At 34.6% G+C, this 23358-nt stretch overlaps 1 protein-coding gene across 4 annotated transcripts in view; it reads left to right on the top strand.

Annotated features, from left to right (window-relative positions):
* The window catches only part of VTI1A (vesicle transport through interaction with t-SNAREs 1A), a 327835-nt gene that overhangs the window by 73118 nt on the left and 231359 nt on the right, over positions 1-23358 (top strand). For 2 of the 4 annotated variants that reach the window (XM_045568127.1, XM_045568129.1), the window contains exons 5-6: positions 3237-3257; positions 7968-8052. In XM_045568127.1, coding sequence (XP_045424083.1) covers positions 3237-3257; positions 7968-8052 — 106 coding nt within the window. The remainder of the gene's footprint in view (positions 1-3236; positions 3258-7967; positions 8053-23358) is intronic. The other 2 variants (XM_045568128.1, XM_045568130.1) reach the window with 1 other exon arrangement.

The raw sequence follows: 23358 nt of genomic DNA, 5'->3' as shown, positions 1-23358 counted from the left end.
CATCCTTAATTTACAAAGAAGGGACAAAACTACCTAATTTGCACATTTGAGTATTGTTGGGTTATCAGCTTTCCAAAGACTATTGTTTTAAGCATTATCATTCTATTCTTTTAAAATATATTTGCCATTTCCATGTGGCAACATTCTATTTCTTTGAGAGAGGTGAGTTCTTGAATGTAGCGATGCGGTATTTAGAGTGGAAACTTTGACAGTTAACTTGATTTCATTTCATGAGAACCATTATCAAAAAAGGAAAAAAAAAACAACTTAAGGAATAAAATCATAAAGCCTTTCATAGTGGAGTGTGATAATAGGGCAAATAAAATGTTCTGAGCTCAGTTTTGAACCTAAATAGTCTCTTAGTTTCCATATGCAAAATTATATTGATCAGTGACTTTGAGTAAATCCTAAAGAGAAGGTTCAAAAAATATATGAGGGGTAGGATATTCCCAAATGTGCGGAAAGTTTTGTGGCAAAGCAATATTTAGCAGATAATGATTGCTTAATTTTTTAATGCGAGGTTCTCTTAACTTCCGATTTGGGCTTGCTGTGCATAAAGTGTGTCAAACTTCAGCCGCAGACCAGGGGGTGAAGTCGGTCAATTTAATTCCCCAAGATCTAAGGAAGGTCGGTATCATTTCATATAGCCCTGGCAGAGCAGATCATTACCAGGCACAAATCTGTTCGTTCCGTGCTGAGGGTTTATGGCAAAATAAATAGACTGTCATCATAAGTTCAGAAAATTGTGTGTTCGACCCACGATAATGTGTAAAGGGCGTTTAATAGAGTTCAGCATTTATTCGTTATCTGTATGCGGACAGAGACGGCAGTCGCGTTATCAGCTTTAAAAAAAAAATTCGGTGGTTCTGGGGGTCACGTGACGCGCCTCACACACAGGCGCGCGCACGAACCCTCACATGCTCTGCAGAGCAGTTTTGATTTCAGTCACAGCAGAAGGCTTAACCACAAGAGATTCCACTGGTTCAAACCAGCGTAAACCAGATTTTTTCAGCCCACAAAGGAACAGATTACCTCTTGTATCAAATTCTGCATTGGGGGAAAAAAAAATCTTTGTTTCAACAAAGATGTTGATTATCATAACTCAACATGGTGGCATTGCACACTTTCATGTCGCCTATGATGGAGCTAGTAACTCGATAAAATACGAAATCGGTGCTTACAGTCTAGTCTAAGCATTGTTAATTTTCAAAAATAGACCATCTTTTGTTTACTTGAATGAATAACTCTGGGCCTAACCAAAAAAAAAAAGATAAAGATTAAAAACCCTCCCATTACCTAGCTTAGCGACAAATCCGGTGTGGAGCTTGAATGCAGCCATGCAGCACAAACAAGATAGAACGTTTTTTGTTTGGAACCTATTGAAAAAACAAATGGGTAGCATTTTTAAACACTCATTGATTATGGCAGGGTGGCATGCCCCAAATGGTCTCTATTGCTGAAGAGTAGTTTTAAACTTTGGCCCTTTAAGTATCATAGCCAACTGAAGAATGGTGCCCCCAGAAAGAAAAGATAGCTGGCCGATCAATTCCCAGATCGTCTCTTTCTGAGAATTAATGTTTGCCTTTTTCTCCCATGATGTTGGGATAGTAAAGAGAAAGATTCCGATATTTGATAGGCCAAGTATCTTAGTTGAAAATTTTACTTCTTCTAGGGAAGAATTGTAACTTTTCACATGAAACGATGAGATGCTTTACTTGCACATAACTGGATGGTTGCTGAGAGAATGAGTGTGTTAATTAAAAATAATGACAACTTCTTGTCTGTTTTGAAAGGATGATATTAAAAGTTTCATTTTCACTAAACACACTGTGAGACATATGATAAATTCTGTACTCTTTTATAAAGAATTCACAGCAATTTTAAAATCATACTCTTTTGTACTTGAAACACTTTTCGTACAACAAATGAAATAGCAGAATAAGCTGGAACACATACTGCCTTCCTTGAACTCAAGACAAAAACAGCATTAAGCATTGAGATATCCGGGCTACAGTAAACATGATACTTTTAGAAAGACTTACAGTGAGCAATTCATGGCACATTTCTCCCAAAGCAATAGTTTAATTTATTGGCCTGCATATGTCAAGTGTTATAACAGATGTTACAGATATTTTGATGTTTAAAAATCATCAGTTGTAGACACGAATTGCTGAGGATGCAAATTTCAGATCTAGAATGAGGTTTAGAGTCCGTTACAACATAGGTTTCAGTTTCTATTCATTGCAGAAACTGTGGTCGTCATCTCCATTATACAATGATATTTGTGGTTTAGAATAGTGTCCTACACACACACACATACACACACACAGAGTGAGCCATATATATGATTATATCATTTTTTAAGCTTCTAAAGAGTAGGAGCTCATTTTATCTGTTATATTTAAAGCAAATAGAAAAATGTTCTACATAGGAGATTTAAAATGTTATCATAGGAGAATTTACTAACAAGAGTGCTTTTTGATTTACAAGATAAAAATTAAAAAATGAAGAAACCATTCAAAAATTTAAATGAAAACATGCCACATGATTGCAGTAGCCTTTTAAGCAAAACAAAAACCTAGAAATTAACTCTGATATACACAGTAGTTCTAAGGATAATGAAATATTTCTTGATACTATGTCCTAAGTAAGTATTATCTATCCTTAATTAAAATAACATCACTTCCAAATGCAATCCTATTATGAGAGTAAGTACAAGTATGACATTAACTAACATAATAGTTTGTTGTTTTAAATACTTATTGGAACCAAAGCATAAGCTATTAATCATTCTCATTTGTAGGTGAAATCTAAAATCAGTTGTCAAGATTCCAAATAGAGAAACATCCTGAAAACTTGTATATACAAAACCTCTTCAGTGGTACATTCTTAGAAGAGAGGAACAGTAAACTTGTTTTCTTTCTTTATAATATAGACTTCTATGAAGTCGTTCCCCTTTATTTCATGATGGTGTCTTAGATGTACTTTAAAAGAGAATTTCACACTATTCTCTTTGTTTAATGTGACAGTGTGAGAAAGTGATCTTTATTCGTTCAAAAAACTCTGCATGTAGTCTATGTTTAGGTTCTTTTAATGTGTTTGTCTGTGATTTTTAAATGCTAAACATGTAAACAGATAAATTGTCAATGTTAATTCTGTATCCTGTCACACAACTGATCTTTCTTTCCTGCCATTTCTTTCCTTTTTATCTTTTTTTTTGTGCATTCATGTTGCAGTTGATAAAATTACGTGAAGAGGTGAGTACTTCCTAGCTTCCTTTTTTTTTTAATTCTGCTTTTCCCTATAAAATTGAGTTTCTAAATCTGTGGATCTTTGAATCCATTTTTCCAGGGAAATCTACACATAACAAAAAGTATTGATTGTATTGCTCAGAAATCTTCTCTGCTGACTGTTTTTTAAAAACAACTATATCCTAATCATGCTTATCATAGGGATCGTTGTTCTTTGTTGGCATTGGGGAAAAGTTAATATTTTAAAGACAAAAAAACAGAAGGAGGACTAAAAAGGAATATCTTAAAACTACACCTGAATATAGTTTTATTGTAGGCTCTAACTTCAAGTTTGTTTTATTTATGTTGGTTTCTCAAAGAAGTAAATAGGATTTAATTTTTTCCTGACATTCTGATGTACTCTACTATAACCATTCTCAAATAGACTCCTTTCCCTCACTCAAAATTGTTAGGTTCAACTTACGACACTATGGATGTATTACCCTTTTGGGGAAACACACATGTGTTATCAATGCCCTACTATTCTGTGTTATTCTGTGTACATAGATACCTAAAAGTAGCCAAAGCTCTCGTCATTGTTAAACACTTTCCTTTTTGTAGGAAATAGCACCCAAGTGAGTTCTCATTTTTCTGAGTTTGCTAGTGTGTTTCATAATGCAACTCCAGACTTTTTTATGGCTCAGCAAATATTTACAGCAATGTTTATAATTTTATCCCTGTATCAAGGAGAGATGCTGAATGATTCCATTTAAAAAAAAAAATTAAGCCAAACATTTCAAATATGTTTTGGTACTCTTTTTCAGAGATAAATAGTTTTTATTTAGTGAGGTTGAGTTTTGTTATTTTTCTATCAGGGCATAAAACAATGACGTATATTGCAATTTAAAAATTATCTAATTGCTTATAATAATTAGAGTACTATGAATTATTTTCAAATTTAGTTTAACTGCATTGATTGATGTCTTTCTAGAATTTGTTTTTATTGGTATGTCATCATTCTCTGAGTGATACAAATGTTAATTTGGAGGCTTGTAGATGGTGATTTTCAACAATTCTTCTGATTTAAGATGCATTAGTGAGGTCCTCTCTTAGTAAAAGTAATAATGACACATAAAATGAACAGGAAAAATACACAAAAACCCTGACTCTCCAACCTTTTTGTGTTTTTTATCTTCCCTGAATGGAAACAGATGTATATACTAAATGAATATAATCAATTGCAGTTTTGATGTATAAGATTACTCTTGAAGTGAGTGATACATCAACATTATTTTTCTGCAAGATAGAATATCTGTTTGTTATATTTGTATATGCTTGTGTTTAGGTGAAGAATCTGAATTTTCAATTGCTAATGGAACTAACAATAGACTTGAAAAACCTCTATACGAAGAAACTACACAAAGCCCTTGCCTCTGAATTTAAGCAATGAATATGATTAATAAAATCTTGTGCCTTATTATAACCAACATTTTTGACAGATTTATTTTTGTTAAGCTGAATTGTGTGGAATTAGAAATCTTAATTCTAAAAGCTGAAAACATCACATCTGCATTTCTTTTAAAATATGTTTTACTATTATTTGATGGCTTAACTGTTTTGTTATACCTGTAGCAGCAGTTTCATCAGTTATGGTTCTGGAACACGTGTTTCTGAAACTGTAACCTGTAACAATTACAATCAGAAGAATTAGATCATTCAACTACTCGAATAATACACTCAAATATTCTTTTAATGGTCTTTGATATGGATATAACATTGGTGTTTATAGAATAGACTACGGTGACGATACTGCATTGGTATCTATAGTTTTCTCAGAAGTGATTATTTCTCAGTCGGATTCTAACAGGAGTCATATGGTGAATGTTACCCCATATTTCTTAACTTGCACCTATGTTAAGAAGACAAGCACTCATCTGCTTCAAAATATGGTATTTTGTTGTGCTTGGGAACAAAGTATGCCCCATCCCTTCCTTGTGATGCTCTCTCCGGGCTCCGTTCTGGAAACGGGCACGCTTGGAGGCAGGTTGTAGAGCAGAGGGAGCTGAGCTGGCGTTGGCTGTGCCGAGTTCCGTTTGAATCCTGCATCTCCAGCTCTCCACATTGCACAGCTCCTCACACAAGTTGAGCTCTGTCTGAAGCTCCTGCACAGCTTCACTTACCTGCTTTGAAAAGGGCTGAGAAGAGGGTGAGAGAATGAGTTTGGGATGGAGTGTGGGGGCAAGTTGAAAGCATCAGCTGCTACTGTAGTGTATTTCCTTTCATTTACAGAGACCAGGGCAATGTACAACTAAGGGAACAATGTAAATAGCGCAGCTGTTACAAGAACTTGATTTTAGTTTGACTTAAGTGAAGAGGTTCCAAAATACAAAGTGAGATCCTGCTGGAAAGCTGCTGGTAAACTGATAGTCCTCTTGTGTGCAGATTTACTCTGATAGAATTGAACTGTCCTGAAGAAGAGTTACTTCCATTATTTAGTTGTATATATAAATGTAATTTTTTTTTAAGTTCTTGTAGAAATTTTGCTCCCTATTATAGCCATAGAATCTCCCAAATCATTCTAAATTTAAATGCTTTATTTTCTACATTGTATATTATTATATAAGTAGATTGTCCAGTTCCAGTATGATCTTTGTTTTTCTTTTTTCATCTATGGTAACTAAACACTTTCTTTTTGTTTGGGGATTTCATCCAACATAAAAATGTACCAGAAATCTTTGTTTTCTTATTCTGGATTAAAATTCAGATTTACTCTTGCTTTCACAGATCTGATTGATATCCTTTTAGAGAATCACCAGTTTGAAATTAAGTCCTTTGTTAAGGTAGGAAACAGTTTTTCAAGGAAGGGAAGAGCAATCTTTACTCCCAGAACCTGCATATAGGGGAGAATTTGAGTAAGAAAGCTATTTTTGACAAGCCTTAGTAAAGTGTTTAATTTTATTTAAAAATAGTAATCAATCCCACACACATAGAGCTCCCTTTTCTCTTCTTTTTCTCAATTACAGCCTTCAGTGATTTTGCTTTTTCATAATACAAGAAGCTTTCCTTCCTTCCTTCCTCCGTTTTATTTATTTAGGATTTTTTTTTTTTTTGCAGAGGGAGGGGCCAATTTTTCTCTTAATTTCTCTACTTTATATTAGACGACTCTATTAATTATTATAGACTGTTGTTGCAGCTTCCTGACCTTCACATCAAGTCCTATCTCTCTGTTCTAAATGCATTGTTTTAATGATTCTCCCCCCCCAACCCTTCCCCCCAAAAAAATTTCAAGGAAAGCTTTGATGTGGCTTTAGCTGCCTCCAACGTCTGGCCGCATCTCAGATGTGTCACCTATGCCGGGAGGGAATAAGGAAATCACGTTTTGAATGGTAATGATAACATACTAATCACTTCCTTTCTTTGAAGATGGAAGCGAGATATTCTGTCAGCATCCCTGGCTGCTAGAGCTTGGAGGCACTGGTCTAGGTGTATTAGCTTAAGTGTGCATGTCAATACAGCTTGCATCTCCAAGATCCATGGGGGCTCATTAGAGCAAGGTAGATCGTTTCGCTCGACAGCCACTCAGATAGTATGTGTGGCACCTCCTTTTTTATTATTATTAGAAAGCATTGCTCCGATTTTAAATGACATCTGTCAACAACACAAAGTTGTAGGAGTTGTGGTTGTGTTTTTTCTTTCTTTTTGACCAGATACCAAAACTGATTTGATAGGGGAAGGTACTAACATATACAAATACATGTGTGCATGTACACACACAAATATATATATATACATATATATATGCATACGTTCATATATTTCTAAGTATCTAGACATACATATATCTCTACATAGCCATGATTAACATATAAACCTATTCTGGCAACCTGAATAGATCTAGTGTATAAATAATCACAATGGTTTAAAAAAAGTCTCAATATAGAAAAGAAAGTTTAGAAGCTGACGATTTGGGGAAATTCCTCTAATTTCCCCAACAGATATAATATAAAAGAGGTGTATATAATTACTGTAATTTTTATTCAGCCTAAAACACTATGTGTTCAAAGATCAACCTCAATCTACATATTGCCATATATTTGGGAATAAAATCCATAATTTTATACATCTGTGTAAGTGGAGAAACGTGTCTCTTGTTTCTTGGTGTTGCCCCCAGTTGTCTTAAAACTAGAAGAGCTGTTTAGTATTCCGTTTTAGTAGCATATGTTGTTCTATATGGCATCTTGCTGCATATCCAAAATTGAGGCACATTCTCTTACAAATAAAGATTCTGCTTAAAAATTACTGTCTGCAGGAATCAAAGGAACAAATGGGTTTTTGAAATGATTGCACTTTATAAAAAATAAATACAAATAGAGATCATAGATCTATGCAAGTATCTCGTACATCTGTATCTGCTGAAACAGAAAAAATCCAGTTGGCTCTGGTCTTTGTGTATTTCTCAGTGTTTTGGAGTAAGATACACTGTGGCCACATACAACATGAGTCTCCTTTTAAAACAGAAAAACAGAAAAGTGGATGGTCCATACCTGATTGATTGGAAATATGTTCATTGTAGTGGTTTCTATAATGGAAAATTTGCTAAAAATTAACTATAGTGGGTTCTGAGACCCCCTCCCCCAAATGTTAGGACATACAAAGGCATTATTTTTTTAAAAAAAAAGGCAAAAAGAAGAACATTGTAGACGGCCGTCTGATTTTTTTCCCCTTTTTCTTTTTCAGAGGGCACATCTGCTCGATAACACAGAGAGGCTGGAAAGGTCATCTCGGAGACTAGAGGCTGGATACCAAATAGCAGTGGAAACCGGTAAGAATTCTGAGAGTGAGCAAATTGTCTTGCTTATGCACAGCAGTCTTCACAACACATGACATTTCAGGGAAACTTCAAAGGAGTAGCAGAGACAGCAGCCCGAGATGTGGTTTACATATTGGGGAGACAATTGGGAGCTTATTTGCGCTTATCTTTTTTCAAGTTAAAAGGCATGACATCTACTGAAAACAGTTCCTGAGGTTTAAAAGTATACATCTGAAAAGAGATGGAATACTTTGTCTAAATTCTACATTTGTCTTAATATGCAGTTACATGTTGTCAGTTTACCCACCCGCAATGATTGGTAGCACATGGTGCAGTCTCCAGTTGTTTGCTCCTTTACGTTTTATTCACATATGTAAAAATTAACATTTTAATCAGTCTAAATCATGTGAACTAGGGACAAAGAAATAACAATACTTAGTTTACTTTGCTTATTTTTCCTGGTATTGGAAATGATTCCTAATGATCCTGTATTTGTTTTTTTAAAAAATCACAAACAGAGCCTATAATCAGATATGAAAATAAAAGTCTTAGTAAGCAGCAAGGCTAATGTTCATGATAATCTTATTAGCATTAGTCACTACTGTTCAAACTTTTAGTTTGAATTAACACTAGTTATTAATTTCAGAAAACACAGTCCTAATTTGAGTTCTAAAATAGTCTACTTTAAATGGACAAGATTTTTTATTATTAATATAAATGTTTCATGCAATGACAATTTTTTCACATAGTAAATATCCATTAACACCTAGTAGTCATCAGTTTCTTATAATTTAGCTCCTCTTTTTTCAAGTATAGGTTGCAAATAATCTATTTTGAATATTTTGCATAGCTCTTGCCTAGTATATAAACCACAAAAATATGTGATGGACACATTTCCATCAATTTTTAACCATTTATGTCATAAAAAACATTTATTTTGGAAGATCAGGTATAATGAAAGTGACTCCAAATAACTTTCTTTATGAATGGCCAGTGTTTTTCTTATCCTGAGTTCATGGCTATCCTATATTAGCTGGATTATGTGACAAATTCTAGGGAACCAATAGGAAAAATCCTAGCAACATTGGCATTATACTAATGGTAAAAAAAAAAAAAAAAAACTGAATTAAACCACAGACTTTCCCAGATTTTTTAATAGAATGGGTAGCCCGTCTTTCTGAGGTTATTGATAGACTGGCTTTCTGCCCTTATTGGAATAAAAGCCACCTTTTATGTGTTCTTCTTGTTTTTGGGTTCACCTTTAGAGGTGACTGTTCTTGTGAAGAATGGAAAGAGCCCAAGGGGGGTAGGGCAAGTAAGAAAAAGAAAGAGCCCAGAACATGAGGTCAAAGGACCAGGCTTGGGTTCTAGCTCTTCTTTTTGTGACTTTGAGCAAATTACATAACCTCTCTGAGCCTCAGTTTCTTCTTCAATAAAATGAAAATAATATTACCTATCTCAGAATATTCTTAAGAAATAATGGTATGTGTTAAAATGTTTTCTATACCATAAAATACATATACAAATATAAATATTAATGTATGGTCATTGATGGTATACAGGAGTTTATCTTTATCTCATAGAAAAGGATTTTTTGTTGTGCTTGAAATTTATAAATATTAAAGGAATAGGAAACAAATTGTGTTACTTTGATGATCCTTGGGAAATGTGGCACTGTGTCTATTGAACATGACCATCATCAAAAGGACCTTCCTTGACAAAACATCCATTGGTGAGCTGCTTTCCACAAGGGACTGGTTTGAATTTGGGGGTATTCTTGCTGTAACACTGATCACAGGGCTTGATTTGGCTGATTGGGCTCTATAGTGGGGTTTCCTTTTTCTCTTTCACTGTGTTATTCATATAGCTCCCTCTGAAGGAGGCCATCAGAGAAGATCACAGGTTCCAGAGAACCATGCGCTGATCAAGGTTATGTGATTGGATGGAATTTGATAGTTATTCCTTTTGGTGTATTCTAAAATATAACATCCACATCCAACTATCAACACAACCAACATAGAAAGTGTCAATTTAAGAGTGTCTCATAAACCAATCTCAGTCCCCTGGGACTTTTTGGTAAAATACAATGATAGATTGACTATAAACTACTATAAAATTAGTTGTTGATTTGTCATATATGGCTTAGGAACTTCTTGCAGAGTACAAAACCAAGGCTGGAAGGAATAAGAGTGGGCTTTGTGGAAGTAAAGACAGATATGGCTCAGCCTACATCTAGACAGGAGTCATTGTGCTAATTTATTTCCTTGAACGAGTTTGAACATGGAATGAGTAATGACAAGGCAGGGACAAAGCATTTTTCCTGCCCTTGCTTCTTACTAAATAAATGTGGAATGAATGCATTGGGGTGGGCACCATGTTGCTTCTATATTTCCTGCCTCCCTGCCAGCCCTCAGCCCAGTCATGCCTAGTAAGTCCATAGCTCTGCATTTTGAATGTGATATAAATGTAGGATGCTCATCATTTTGTTACAGTAGCAGAAGAATAGCATCTTTGAAAAGGAAAAACTTTCAGCACTTACTGGTTTCTTCTTCTTAAAGACTATGCAATGCAAGGAGGAATAGATGTGGAAGAGCTAGTATGACTTTAGAACCAGTGCAAAACAGAGAAATGGTTTCCAAGTACTGGCCTGAGAACTAGTTCTAGACCACAATAGTTTTTAACAGTCCACTGCAAAATGAAAGAGGAAGTAGAATATAGTGACTTTCTTATGAAGCATATTTTATTAATTTACAGGACTATATTTCTAAGATGATGTTTTTCCTATTTTGCAGTGATAAGAGAAAGGAGAGATTTATGATATGATAGAAATAGCAGTTAAAAGTTATATTTTTTTTCTTAGAAAAATGACAAAATTGGCAACCCTATTTTGGGCACTCTGAAATGTTTTTTGAAAGTTTACTTGACCACAAAATTAGGAATTATTGCCTGGTGTATTGAATTGGAGAAAGAAGAAAAAAACTCCATTATCTGTCTCTGTCATTAATCAGCTGTGTGACTTTGAGAAATCACTTAACCTCTCTGCATATGTTCTTGTACTTGCAGAATGGAAACTGTCACCAGATTCTATCCCATAAGGTTGTTATGAAGTAAAATAAGGTAATATGTATTCAAGTACTTAGAAACCAAAGAGGGCTCTGTAAAAGTCATCATTTTTATATGTTACCGTCAGCAAAAGCATTTAACTTTCAAAATTATTGGCAAAGATTTCAACAAAAATGTGTAAACTTTTCTATTTATTAACTTTATGACCCTAATTGGCAAATATTATAAAAGAAAATTATATAAAGAATAAAATAGAATAGAATGGATATTATTTTGACTACTAGTATCTTCCCAAGAAAAAAGGAAATTCATCTTCTAGAATTCTTGAGTAGTAATTTTTGGCATTTGACATTTTAAAGTTCTTTTGTCAAATGGACAGTTACTCTCTCTTCAAGAACAACTGCTCAACACAGGGACATATGTCCGGAAAATGCTTGGTCTGAGAAAAAGTACATGATTATTTCTAAGTGTCATTTATACCCTGTTATGCATAGAGTTTCATACCTATCAACATTCTTTCATGAATCCTTTCCTATTTGAGAAAATTAATGAAGTTACAAGTTAATTGACCAAACACTGTGTTGGTTGCACAAGCCATTGTCTTGATCCAGTTTGGTATCTCTTTAAAGGTCTTGTCCTAGAATCTGTGAATAAAAAGCAGCTCTTTCTTTTTTCAGTTACTATTTATAGTCAGATATGACTTTTAGCTATGGACATATCCATTTTGTCTGAGGTTAGTGACTTAATACTCAAAACTCTGGATCATCTACCCTTTATTCTGAAATTATGATTCTTTTTTTTTTTCTCTGAAGTAAATATCCCAGAGTTACAATGGAAAAACTAATGGAAGCTATAATGATTAATAAAGAAATTCGCTGAAAGGGAAATTATACAAGGGCAGAAATGCAAGGCTCATCCTCTCCTTTTAATATGTAAGCAGGTAGTTTGAGACCCTCATGACTACCCCACTCTGTATTCGAGATGGGCCCAGTGCACCTGGCAGTGCATCTCTGGAACAGTGGGAGTTTGTCTGCAGTCTGTAGCCTCACATCTTTGAATAGTGATCTGTACCATTTACAGGACTTGGTCCCACCATTCCTGGACAGCAAGCCGTATGAGTTGGCACCCCTCCTCTCAGTAGTCACCCAGGCCACCTGGCTCTGACTTCGCATTTGGCTGTTGATGTCTCTACAACAGGTGGTAAATTTCTGCCAGCCTTCCTCCCCTGAAGAAGAGGTTCTCCATCCTTCACTCAGGGCCCTGGGCAGGCTAGTGACTGAACATATGTAGAAATGATACAGTGTTTACGGAACACTCAAAATGGGCCACGCACTATTTTCAGTACTCTATATTCATCATCTCTTTAATCCTCATCACAACCTTGTGCAATAATTATTCTTTTCTCATCTTACAGATGAGAAAACAAGGTACAGAGAAATTAAGTAATTTGTCCATGCTAATAAACCTAGGAAACAGTATACTGAGACCATCCGATTCCATACTCTTAGCCAATAGACCACACTAAAATATGAATGGATTTCACATATCTAGATTTTCCAAAGTGATCTGTTGTAGTCCAAATATGTCATGTTCTCGCATCTATTAATTTCCTTTTCACATAATTCATTCAAAAACTGACTATTGAATATTATGTGCCATGTGCAAAGGATACAATAGTGAACAAGTCAGCTAAGGTGCCTGTTCCCAGGCAGCTTATATATTCGGGGAAGCAGGGTGGGCAGGATGAGACAGACAGTTTTTAAATTTATAAATTAACGGACAAGACCATTTCAGATAGTGATAAATGAAGCAGGGTATTAAAGAGGGAGTGAACCAGACCATGCAACATAGCAAGACTCCATCTCAAAACCAAACAACAAACCAGGTAACTGATGAAAGCTACCTTAGGTTGCCTATTCAGGGAAGACCTCCCAGAGAAGGGCCCTGTAAGCTGAGTCTTCAATGGTACCAGGATGCCATCAGTAAGAAAATCTGGGACAGGTGATCCCAGGAAGAGCAAGCACAAGGACTCTGGAATGAGAAGGTGATTGGAACGTTGAAGCAACAGAAGGAAGATCAGGACAGCTGGAGCAAAGTGAGCTAGGTGGCACAGGACATGATTAGGTCAGAGTCGGGTAGGATGCAGGTTGCGTGGGGACATGGGAAGGAGCCTGGATTTTTATTCTAAGTAGGCTGGTGATGTCATTGGAGGACTTTGAGAAGGCGAGTGGTCTGATCTGAATGGTGGAGAACAGGGATTGTAGGGGTGGCAGGGCAGAGAAGTGGAAACAAGGAGACATATTAAGAAGTTTGTTATAGTCATCCAAGATTTGGTCCTTTTACCAGTTGAAATTGCTGGTGGAGGGATTTGATGGTGAAGGTACAGGAGAAATTATACGCCATTTTAAAAGGCATTCAAGAACAAAGAGCTTGAAACTTATCATTGATTCTTTTAACAATTGGCATGAGTTCCCAAAGATTCTTCCTTAAGGATATCCCCAAAACAAATATGGACTTATTAGTCTTTGTGCCTTGTAGGGCTTTATACACAGGAAATGGCCTGTCCCCTCAGGCTGGCAATAATGACATTTGTGATTATAAATCTGGGCTGAAAACCAGGTTTATGAAAATATTTTATGTGAAGAAGGATAATAATGATACTTATTTCCTAGAGGTCATGAGAGGCACAATAAAATTATATATATAGAAGGGTTTGTAAATTGTCTTACAAAGTATGCAATATTTTTTCTCCAATTATCTTCACTTCAGGTGGGTTCTGAGTATAAATATACATTGTCATTTTAGTTACTTTGGTATCAGTCCAAAGAGGAAGTGGGTTGGTTAGTTTCTTGCTACCCAAAGTGGGGTTCAGGACCAGCAACATCAGCATCCCCTGGGAACTTGGTAGACATCAGATCTACTGAATCAGAATCTGCATTTTTAACAAGATCACCTGTGATTTGTGTGCACGTTATCGTTGAGTTAGAGGCTTACTTTCCAGTGCTAGTAAGTGTTCCAGTGCTGGTCTGTGTTTATTGGAACCCGATGAAAGTCATTTCATTGAATCTCATTGTGTGTGTGTGTGTGTGTGTGTGTGTGTGTGTGTGTGTGTGTGTACAAATATATGTATCTAATAGTGCAAAAATCTGGGCAGGTGGCTAGGTATAGTTAACATGTACACTCTCTATGAAATAATAAGTATGATGGTATCTGTTTAAATATTGGTGGAACTGGATATGACGACAGTCTTATTTAGGGGCTTAATAGTTATTTATCTTACTTTAGTTGGGAAATGTGCGTAGGCATTACTTGGAAACTGAAATAGCTAGTAATCTATCCACTAATCCAACAAGGCCTCATTATACCACTTTATTTTTGTCAAAACACATTTTATCCCTATACTTAACACTGCTTACATTCTTTTTTTAAAAAGACACATTTATCACAATTTCCTATGTATCTGTTTCATTAGGGAAATGCAAAAGTAGACTTTCTGAGTAAGAAGAGTACAAATGCTATTTACAAGAGTACAAATGTATTTACCAGTTCCTTGCACAAAAGAATATATTTTCCACCCAAATCTTATTTGTTGTAGAATGGATACGAAGGATTCTTTCCATTTCTGTTTGAGGCTTTGTTTGGGAGTCCTGTTTCTTTTCTATGAAGATTATTTCCTTTTAAAAAGTAAAAATATGGATCTCACTTCCATATGGATTACATTTCAATAGATAGTTACACAGTTATCTAATTTTAGGCTGTAGACATTCCCCATTGCAGGAATGTACTTTCTCTGGCCTGTTTTATATGATGTGTTCAGATTATTTTTGCTTTTCATACTTACCTCATCAAAATTTTTTAATTAATTTGACCTAATGGAGTAAGCCAGAGAAACATCTGGAATATTTGTTTTCGTCTGGAAAACAAATAATTCTCAGCACAGCATTTTAATGAGAATGACATAATTCATGTACACCACTCTTTCTTTTTCTACTTTACCTATCTCTTTAAAGAGTTCTTAGAGGAAAAGCAATCAAAGTGGTATTAGCTTACATTTTTAAAAATCAAACAAAATATGCTTCATGTTCATAACTTTTTAAAGAATCTGAACAAATGCATTTAAATTCTGAGATGCCTTTCTTTGTTTCTTTACTCGTTTCAAAGTCTTGGCTAAACTACTGATGGAGTTTCCCTAAGCCTCTCATAGGGTTATATGGAGATTTTGGAGTATAAAAGCACAACATTGTACCTTTTTCATATTCTGTCTTTTGGTTTATGGTACTGTCTTTCAACTCACTTTATTATTATTTTAATCGACTCATTATAGAACTCATTCAGAAATTTAAGCAATTGTGGAAGTATCCATTGAGGCAAAGTTCATCAAACTCAAATCCAGTCATTTTCTTTATTCAGGAGTTTTTCCATGTCTACTGCCATTTTCTTCCACTTCTACCTCTTCCTTGTTATTATTAATATATCCTCTTTCTTCTCTTCTTCTCCTACCTCACCCTTTCTCCTCTTCAAGAAATATTTTGAGTGTTCACTATGCTAGGCACAAGGTAATAGTTAGATTCAAAAATATAAATCCTTGAATGTATTAATTTATAAGCTACAGAAAAGATTAATGGGTAAAACAATGCATGATAATGGAAAGTAATGCATAAAACTATTTTTGAAGTTGTAAGCTAGCTTGGAACCAAGCTAACATCTCCTGCAGGAAATATCAGAGTTTTTTACCCCCATTTACTGATAAGTCATTTTTAAGACTCCTGAGATGATAGACCCCAAAGGTATTCACTTCATGTTCCTTGTCCTCAGAGCTGTTATCAGTTGGTAGAAGAATAAATTTCTGATTCTTTAATATTAGTGAGAGTAGTATAAGATTATATAAAACAAAGCAAATATTGTATTTCACTTATTCAACAAGGTTTCATTGAGCCCTACTGAGTATCAGCTGCTACAGAGATGCAGGATTAGAAAGACAAGTAAGATACTACCATCCTGGGTTCTCTAAGTAGAGAATGTTATATCCATAAACACTGATTCAGATTATTAGTGTAAGTAAATTTGTTTAAGCACATGTTGCAACTCAGAAAGGCACTACCATATCTAAATTATTGCAAACATAACAAATTAACACTTTATGATGTTCTACAATACAGCAACAGATAATAGGATTATACAACTGGCTTGGTATTAACTATCTGTTTTGTACAACCATATGTATTTTAGAGAAAAGAATTTCTGTAGAAATATTAAACTTTTTGACAAAGAAAGTTATCTTTCTCTCTCTTTCTCTCTCTTTTCCTCCTGAAACCTGCTCTCCTAACGACAGAGAAAGTTATCTCTAGAAAAAGTTTCTCTATTCATTATTTTGGGTGGTAGGATGTTTTCTTACAGATATCTCTTCTTACATAGGAATTTTTTAAATGCTGAGAAGAATTACTTGACCATGTCCTGTGAGTTTTTTAGTCTACCCAGTTGTAAAAGTCATCATTTTTATTGTGTAGTTAACATTTACTTTATGATTACAAGTGTATTAAAGTCTTATATCTCAAAAAGCTGTGATTCTGTTCTGAAAAGAATAGCGTAGGTTGTCATTTGGGGTGAAGCTTTTAAAGAATATTTTCAAGTTGTGTTTAAATTTACTTTGCTAGGTTCTCTGAGATACTGGTGAGCTCCATAGTGGTAAGAAAAGAATGTCGTTTAAACCCTATTTGGAGAACTTTCTCCTTAGGTGGTCCAAGTGAATTCATAGAGTTCATTTTTAATCCATTAAAAAGTATTATACTCATTTTTAAAGGTGTCTTACCCCATAATACCTATCACTTTTCCTGTTGGTTTGTAAGCTACACATGAAGCCATTCTTACTCTGTGGCATCTCTGTGAGTTGAGAAAAAGAATGATGACCAAAGCAGATAGTTAAAATGCCAGTTTACTTTCAGATATTACAGTGAAGGATGGTTAAGCTTGTGACCTTGTTGAGCTGTACTTATATAACTTTCTTTGGAATTTTTTTTTAATCAGGTTTATTTTCCCTTTGAGTCTGACTTCTAGTGCCCAAAAGTTTTTTTTTTTCCTTCCCCCGGCAGTATTTATGTATTTAACAGAATTTTTTGAGGTGGGTGCTACAGAATTTTCACAGCATGGGTTCACATTGGACTAAGACTTTGTGTATGACTTATATCAAGTGAACACTTGATGGGCATGAGCTTTAAAAATGGCTTTTTTTATGAGCTCTACATTTGAAGCTTTCGTCTGTATTTCCTGTTGGGCTACAGTGTTTTCCAACATTGCCACAAAAGAACAAAGTTAACATAAAAAACAATTTTTTATTGAAGAATATGTTTTTCCAAGTAAAGTCATTATCAAAGAGACTGGCGTGGTGGGTCATCCTTCATGTATGGCACTGTGCAGCCCCTTTGCGTCTTAAGATATAAACGTTAAGTCATAGTTAAATAAATATCTATTTATTTAGAGAGAGGAAGAAACCACCCTAAAGCCAGATAAGGAAAAAGCTTTCTGAAAACCGTTCCTTTTGGAGACAGAAAACAGGTTGTTGAGTAGTCCTACCATTGCCCCCCACATTGCTAATTTCATTGCAATCAATTGCCTAAGGTCCTCATCTACATTAAAAGATTGATATTTATGTACACACAAAATACCTTCACAATGAAGCTAATTTTCTTTATTTCGATTTTAAGGTTATTAATATTTGCAACACATGGCACTAAAGTAGCACACAGTGGGACATTAACATTTTACTCAGCAAATAATTATCAGGCCCTAAGAAATTAGAATAGGGTTCATTAGACTTGGACTGGGCTTCATTTGCGCTCCAATATAGCAGGAAAAATACTACCTTAAATTAATATTATTAGCAAAATTTACATTTGGAATTAGGGTAGAGGAGAAATTCAACTCCACCTGAAAGGGAAAACAGATTTAGGAAGGAACAGATCCCGGCACTGTCCTAGGCTCTTAGAATATAAATTTCCTTTAGTAAGCTGGAATATCTTGACAGAATACCTACAGGGGAAATAAATAGTTCTAGATCCCCATAATAAATACAATTAGTGCTTTTGGAGCAGGGTGGAGGAAGTAATTACTCTATTTCATTGTGTCTGGAGAAGACTCAGAGGAGAGAGGCCTTATGGAATAAATAAAGAGGGGAAAGGAGAATTCGGTAAACCATGAGCCAGAGTCAGGCTTTGGGGCAAATGCATAGTTTGTGAGAATTTCTAGGGTGTGTCCTATGGCATATCTCACATTCATCTCAGTTATTAAGTATACTTAAAAGTGATAACATTTATTTTTAAGTCATTTTCCATGAAACTTTTGGTTATTTCAGAGTAACCTTCGCAGTTAATCTATCCATTAACAGTCAGATGTGTAATTATTTTATTTAATACATTATAGGTGTTATTAATATTTTAAATCATAAATGTTGGTGATTTTTAATGTTATACTATATGCTAAAAATAACAATGATACTATAAGCTATAGCATTGAATATTCTGCTTTAAAATTTTCAGACTTCTTTTACATGTTACCTCATTTATCAATCAATAAATTACCTTATCTGAAATGGAAATTATTTGTTCAGATCGAGTAGACTGATCCCCTGAATACTTCCCCAAATGCCACCTACTTTCACCAACCAGAATGTGCATTAAGTTTTATTTGGTTCCATGAAGGAATCAGTACTTTTTGTTTCACTCTTCCTCATTAGCATGTCTTTGAGTCTTCTGTAATGTTCAATGTTCTATGCAGATGTGTTGATGATTAGGACCTGTTATTGAAACAAACAAGCAAGCAAAATCTGTCACAAGAAGGCTGCACAAATTTAAAGGATGCAACAGTTTTTCTCTCTGGTGTTAGTTTGTCAGCATAGGACTTATAACAGTTGTCAAATTTTTCATATAGGTGAGTTAAAGTGATTGACTGGAGTGACTTTGTTAATATAAAAAGAAATCTTTTTTTTAAAACACCAGGACTCTAAAAGGTAAGCAGGAAGATGGACCAAATATCTTATTGCCTCACTGATATTGCCTGCCAGCTGTGAATTTTCTTACTACAATGAATCCCTTCATTTTTATTGCTGTGTGCAAGGTACAGTGTTTCATTTTTCTTCCTACTTGGGCTTCCTGTAGAATGCACACCCCATATAGTTCTTTAAATTCATACTGTTGTGAGAACAAGTAAGTCTTTCTCTTCTCTCCTTTGTTAACTATAAACCTTGTGGAGCAACAGCTCTTTCGTGCCCTCCGTAAGTTGCTGGCCTCTGCTCAAATTAAATGCTGTAAGATTATCAGCAGGTTACAAAGGTGGAATGTATCTTTCTTTTCTTCATTTTTGTATAGCGTTGTCTTGATCTGAAAAATGCTAACAAATTCAAACGAACTTATCATCTCACACCTACCCCTTGTAAATTGGGACTTCATGTCTTCTGCATAAAAAGTAGAAAGAACACATGTGCAATTTTTGCTTTCCTTTGAGGATTAAAAAAAGTTATGCATATAAAATGCATAGAAATTATTTTTTAATCTAAGTGCCAAGTCAGATCACCTACAATAAAGCAAAAGGGAATGTCCGTGGAGCTTTGCAACTAGGCAAATCTGGGTTCAAATCTTGGTCCTGCCACTTAATAACTGCAGACTTTAAACAAGTTCCTCAACGTTTTTGAGTCATTGTTTCCAAATATATAAAAATCCTTGCAGGTTTTCTATGCAGTGATTGTCATGAGAGATAAATGAGGTAAACTATATAAAACACCCAACACAGTGTTAAGTCCATTATAGGCACTCAGTATATGTTAGTTTTCATTTGTACTAATTTGCATAGTAACGCTAGCTACTATAACAAATAAACCCAAATTATCCCAGTGGCTTGACACAGTGAAGTTTATTTCTCATTCTTGGAACAGTCTAATGCTAGTGTCCAAGGGACCAGACAGCCCTTTTGAGTAGTGTGATTCAGAAATCCAGGTCTCTCTCATCTTTTGGCTCTGTCCTGCGCTGGAGCTTTGGAATCCTCTACATTTAGCCAGCAGCTCGGCAAAGAGAATGGAGAAGGCACACACACTTTTAAAGCTCCACATTGATTCTACCTGCGCTCCACTGGCAATAACTAGTTGAGTGGTGCCACCTAGATGCAGGGAGGCTAGGAAATGTAGTTCCAACTGGATGAACATTTTCTAACCACAGCTTTGTATTAAATAAAAGGGAGGACAAATATAGGTGGGGGACAGTTTATCCACTTCTGCCATACTATTTATTGCTTGCCCACATCACTGTCTCATAAGCAATCAGTTAAAACCCTAGCTATTAACAACATAATGGGCAGAGGTGGAAGAATAGATGGTTAGCAGGCCAGGTCAGTGGTTATAATCATCTATAATAGTATTTCTGACAAACGAGACTTTATTTCTCTCTTATCTATTGTCTATTAATAGATACATTAAGAAGTTCAATATCATTTGCTTTCTTTTCTACCAGGCATTGATCTTTATTCAGTTCTCAAATTTATGTTCCTTAGATCTGTAACAAAAAAATAATTCTAATAATTCTGCTGCATATGTTTTTATCTAAGTGGTGGCAATAGATACAAGTCACACATTTATATTAATATATGCTATTTCTAAAACATGTGCTAAAAGTACATTGCAGACTGTCACAGCCCAGAGAATCTTAAAGAAACACAGTGAGTAAACATAATGTGAGATCCTGGGACAGGAAAAGGACATAAAACAAAAACCAAGGAAATATGAAGAAAGTACGGACTTTAGTTAATAATATTGTATCATATTGGTTCATTAATTGTGACAAATGTACCATAGCATGCAAGTAATAATAGGGGAAACTAGGTGCGGAGTAAATGGAAATGGTCCATACCATCAGCATAATTTTTCTGTAAATCTAAAGCTGTTCTGAAGTTAAAAGTTTATTTCAACAAAAGGACATTGCAATTATAGTAATCTTCATATTTATTAAATACCCACAGTGTAATATTGTCATTGCTACAGACCTGGCCTCTCCTTTTTAACATTTTTACTACTGCTACAGATATTTTGTCCTTTCCAGTAACTAATAGGACCTGTGTCTATTTAAAACCATCTGGCCCAGGTTTGGGCACCAGTAAGTACTCTAGGAATGTTTGCTTCCTCCTCCTTTTCTCCCCCTCCCCCTCCCTACCTCTTTCTTCCTAAGTGCTCCTAGTAATTTTGAAAAGAACAATATGAACTTTTATTTGTCTATTGAAAGGATCAAGCTAATAAATCAGTCAATTTTACAACTCCAGGAAGTACTAGATATGTATGATATGTATGGAGACATGGTCTCATTGTTCATGTGGTCTATCCCCATGTGCCAGCTTTAAGATGTGTAAGAATGAATAGACCATTTTACTGATTAGAAGAATGAGAGTTAATATTGTTTTCTTTTTTAATCTTAGGAAAACAACAGACTGTATGATAATAATAGAAATAGTTATATAAGAATAATGGGATTGTAGATTTTTTCCCTCATCTGAATTTCCTAAAATGTTACTAAAAGTTTACAGTTAAGAAATAATTTTTCCTATATTTAAAAATATCTAAAATCTATCCTTGAAAAATTATTTCACATCATAGTTTCTCAAATATACATGCACATACAGAGAGAGAAATTCCTGATGTCAGTATTATGAAGAGACCACTTGTAAAAACATAATTCTTACTTATTTTTGTTTCTCCTTATTTAACTTCCTAAATTGTTTAATGCTAGGATTTACATCTAAAACTCAATGTCTCTGAAAATTCTATAGTAACAAGCCTTAAAATCTATGTATTTTTTTTTTTAACATCCTTGGCCCATTTCTTTGGATTATTCCAGCTTCATAATGGTGATTTTCTGATTTCCACAAACACAGTTGTACCCATTTCAGAAATATTTATATGTAAAAGGAAGTGAAAGTTCGAATCCAGATTTGTTGACCCTTGAGATCTTATATTGACCTTAGTAGGTATTAACTTTTTAGATCAATAAAGAGTGGTTATTGACCTCAAAGAAAAGTCAATATCTGCCTGTTAATTTGCAGCTTGAAAATGTTATACATTTTGTTGTTCATTATTACCCTACTTATTTCAGCCTTTAAAAAAAATGTCTTTACTGTTTCTACTAGAGATCATCATGTCTAGATCAACATTTTAGTTTTGGTGTTTAAGGAGATAATCATTGGGCATGGTAGTCATTTATGAGTGGTTCATTTTAGTTTCTTATACAATTACAAATAGAGGAGATTCATACTGTTCAGGAAACTCAAATGTACTCAATTGTATTTTAGTTACTGTAGTTATTAACATTTGAGAAACAATTTAAAATAATCTATAGCTCATGGCAAGAATATTCTGGCATATATATATGAGAAATTAAAAGAAAGTTAAATTGGGAACAAGTTGTCTGAGAAGAGATTAATAATGTTTTGCTTTTCTGTGTATAAATGGAAAAGATCAATGTAGATGAATGTTTAGCATATACTTTTCTTGTGGATAAACATTTAAAGCTTTTAGGTAGGGACTTCTTGTGTGGGTTTGAATCTTAGAGACCCAGGCTACTAACGTTTTATTAAGTGTTTAAGTTTTAAGTATTGGTAGAGAAGTAGCTTCTCACATCATCATTGTTTTGTATATTAACATGGAAATGTCAAGTTTTGCATAACTTGAAATATCTCAGAATTGCCTATTGCTGAAATTCAAATGTCAGAACAATACTTCTGCACATATATGACTCTGATATTTCAACTCTAAAAACCTCATAAATGATTCAGTATCAGTTTGGCCTTGTTATGATATAACTTTTAAAAGAGGCAGAGCGATTTAAATCTGGTTTAGAGAGTGGTAGTCTCATTCAGTGCAGGCATAAAGCAAGCACTAATCTCTCAACCCATTGATGGTTTTAATTTTTTTAATTATGTTACCATTTCGGCAAAGAATTTGAGTTTTCATGAGGATTCTTTCAGTATTTTCTATCATTGAAAAAGCAAAGCCATTTAATTTTTGAGCAACAGAATTGTCTTGTATCTTTCCCTGATTTTTTTTCCAAGAGATGAATGCCTTCTAGGACATAAATGATAAATAGAGACCAAATGGCCTATAGAAATAGACCTTCTACTATTAATTTACTCTTCTGAGGTTGCATGGCATCAATATGTTTAAAATTAAAAGTTTTAGACTGGTGTTAGCCTTGGAGATAACAAACCTGACTTTGTCATTTTACACAG

This window comes from Lemur catta, chromosome 14 (assembly GCF_020740605.2).
Source record: "Lemur catta isolate mLemCat1 chromosome 14, mLemCat1.pri, whole genome shotgun sequence".
NCBI classification, from domain to species: domain Eukaryota; kingdom Metazoa; phylum Chordata; class Mammalia; order Primates; family Lemuridae; genus Lemur; species Lemur catta.
The sequence above is the reverse complement of the archived record's forward strand: the minus strand, read 5'-3'. Positions and strand labels throughout refer to the sequence as shown.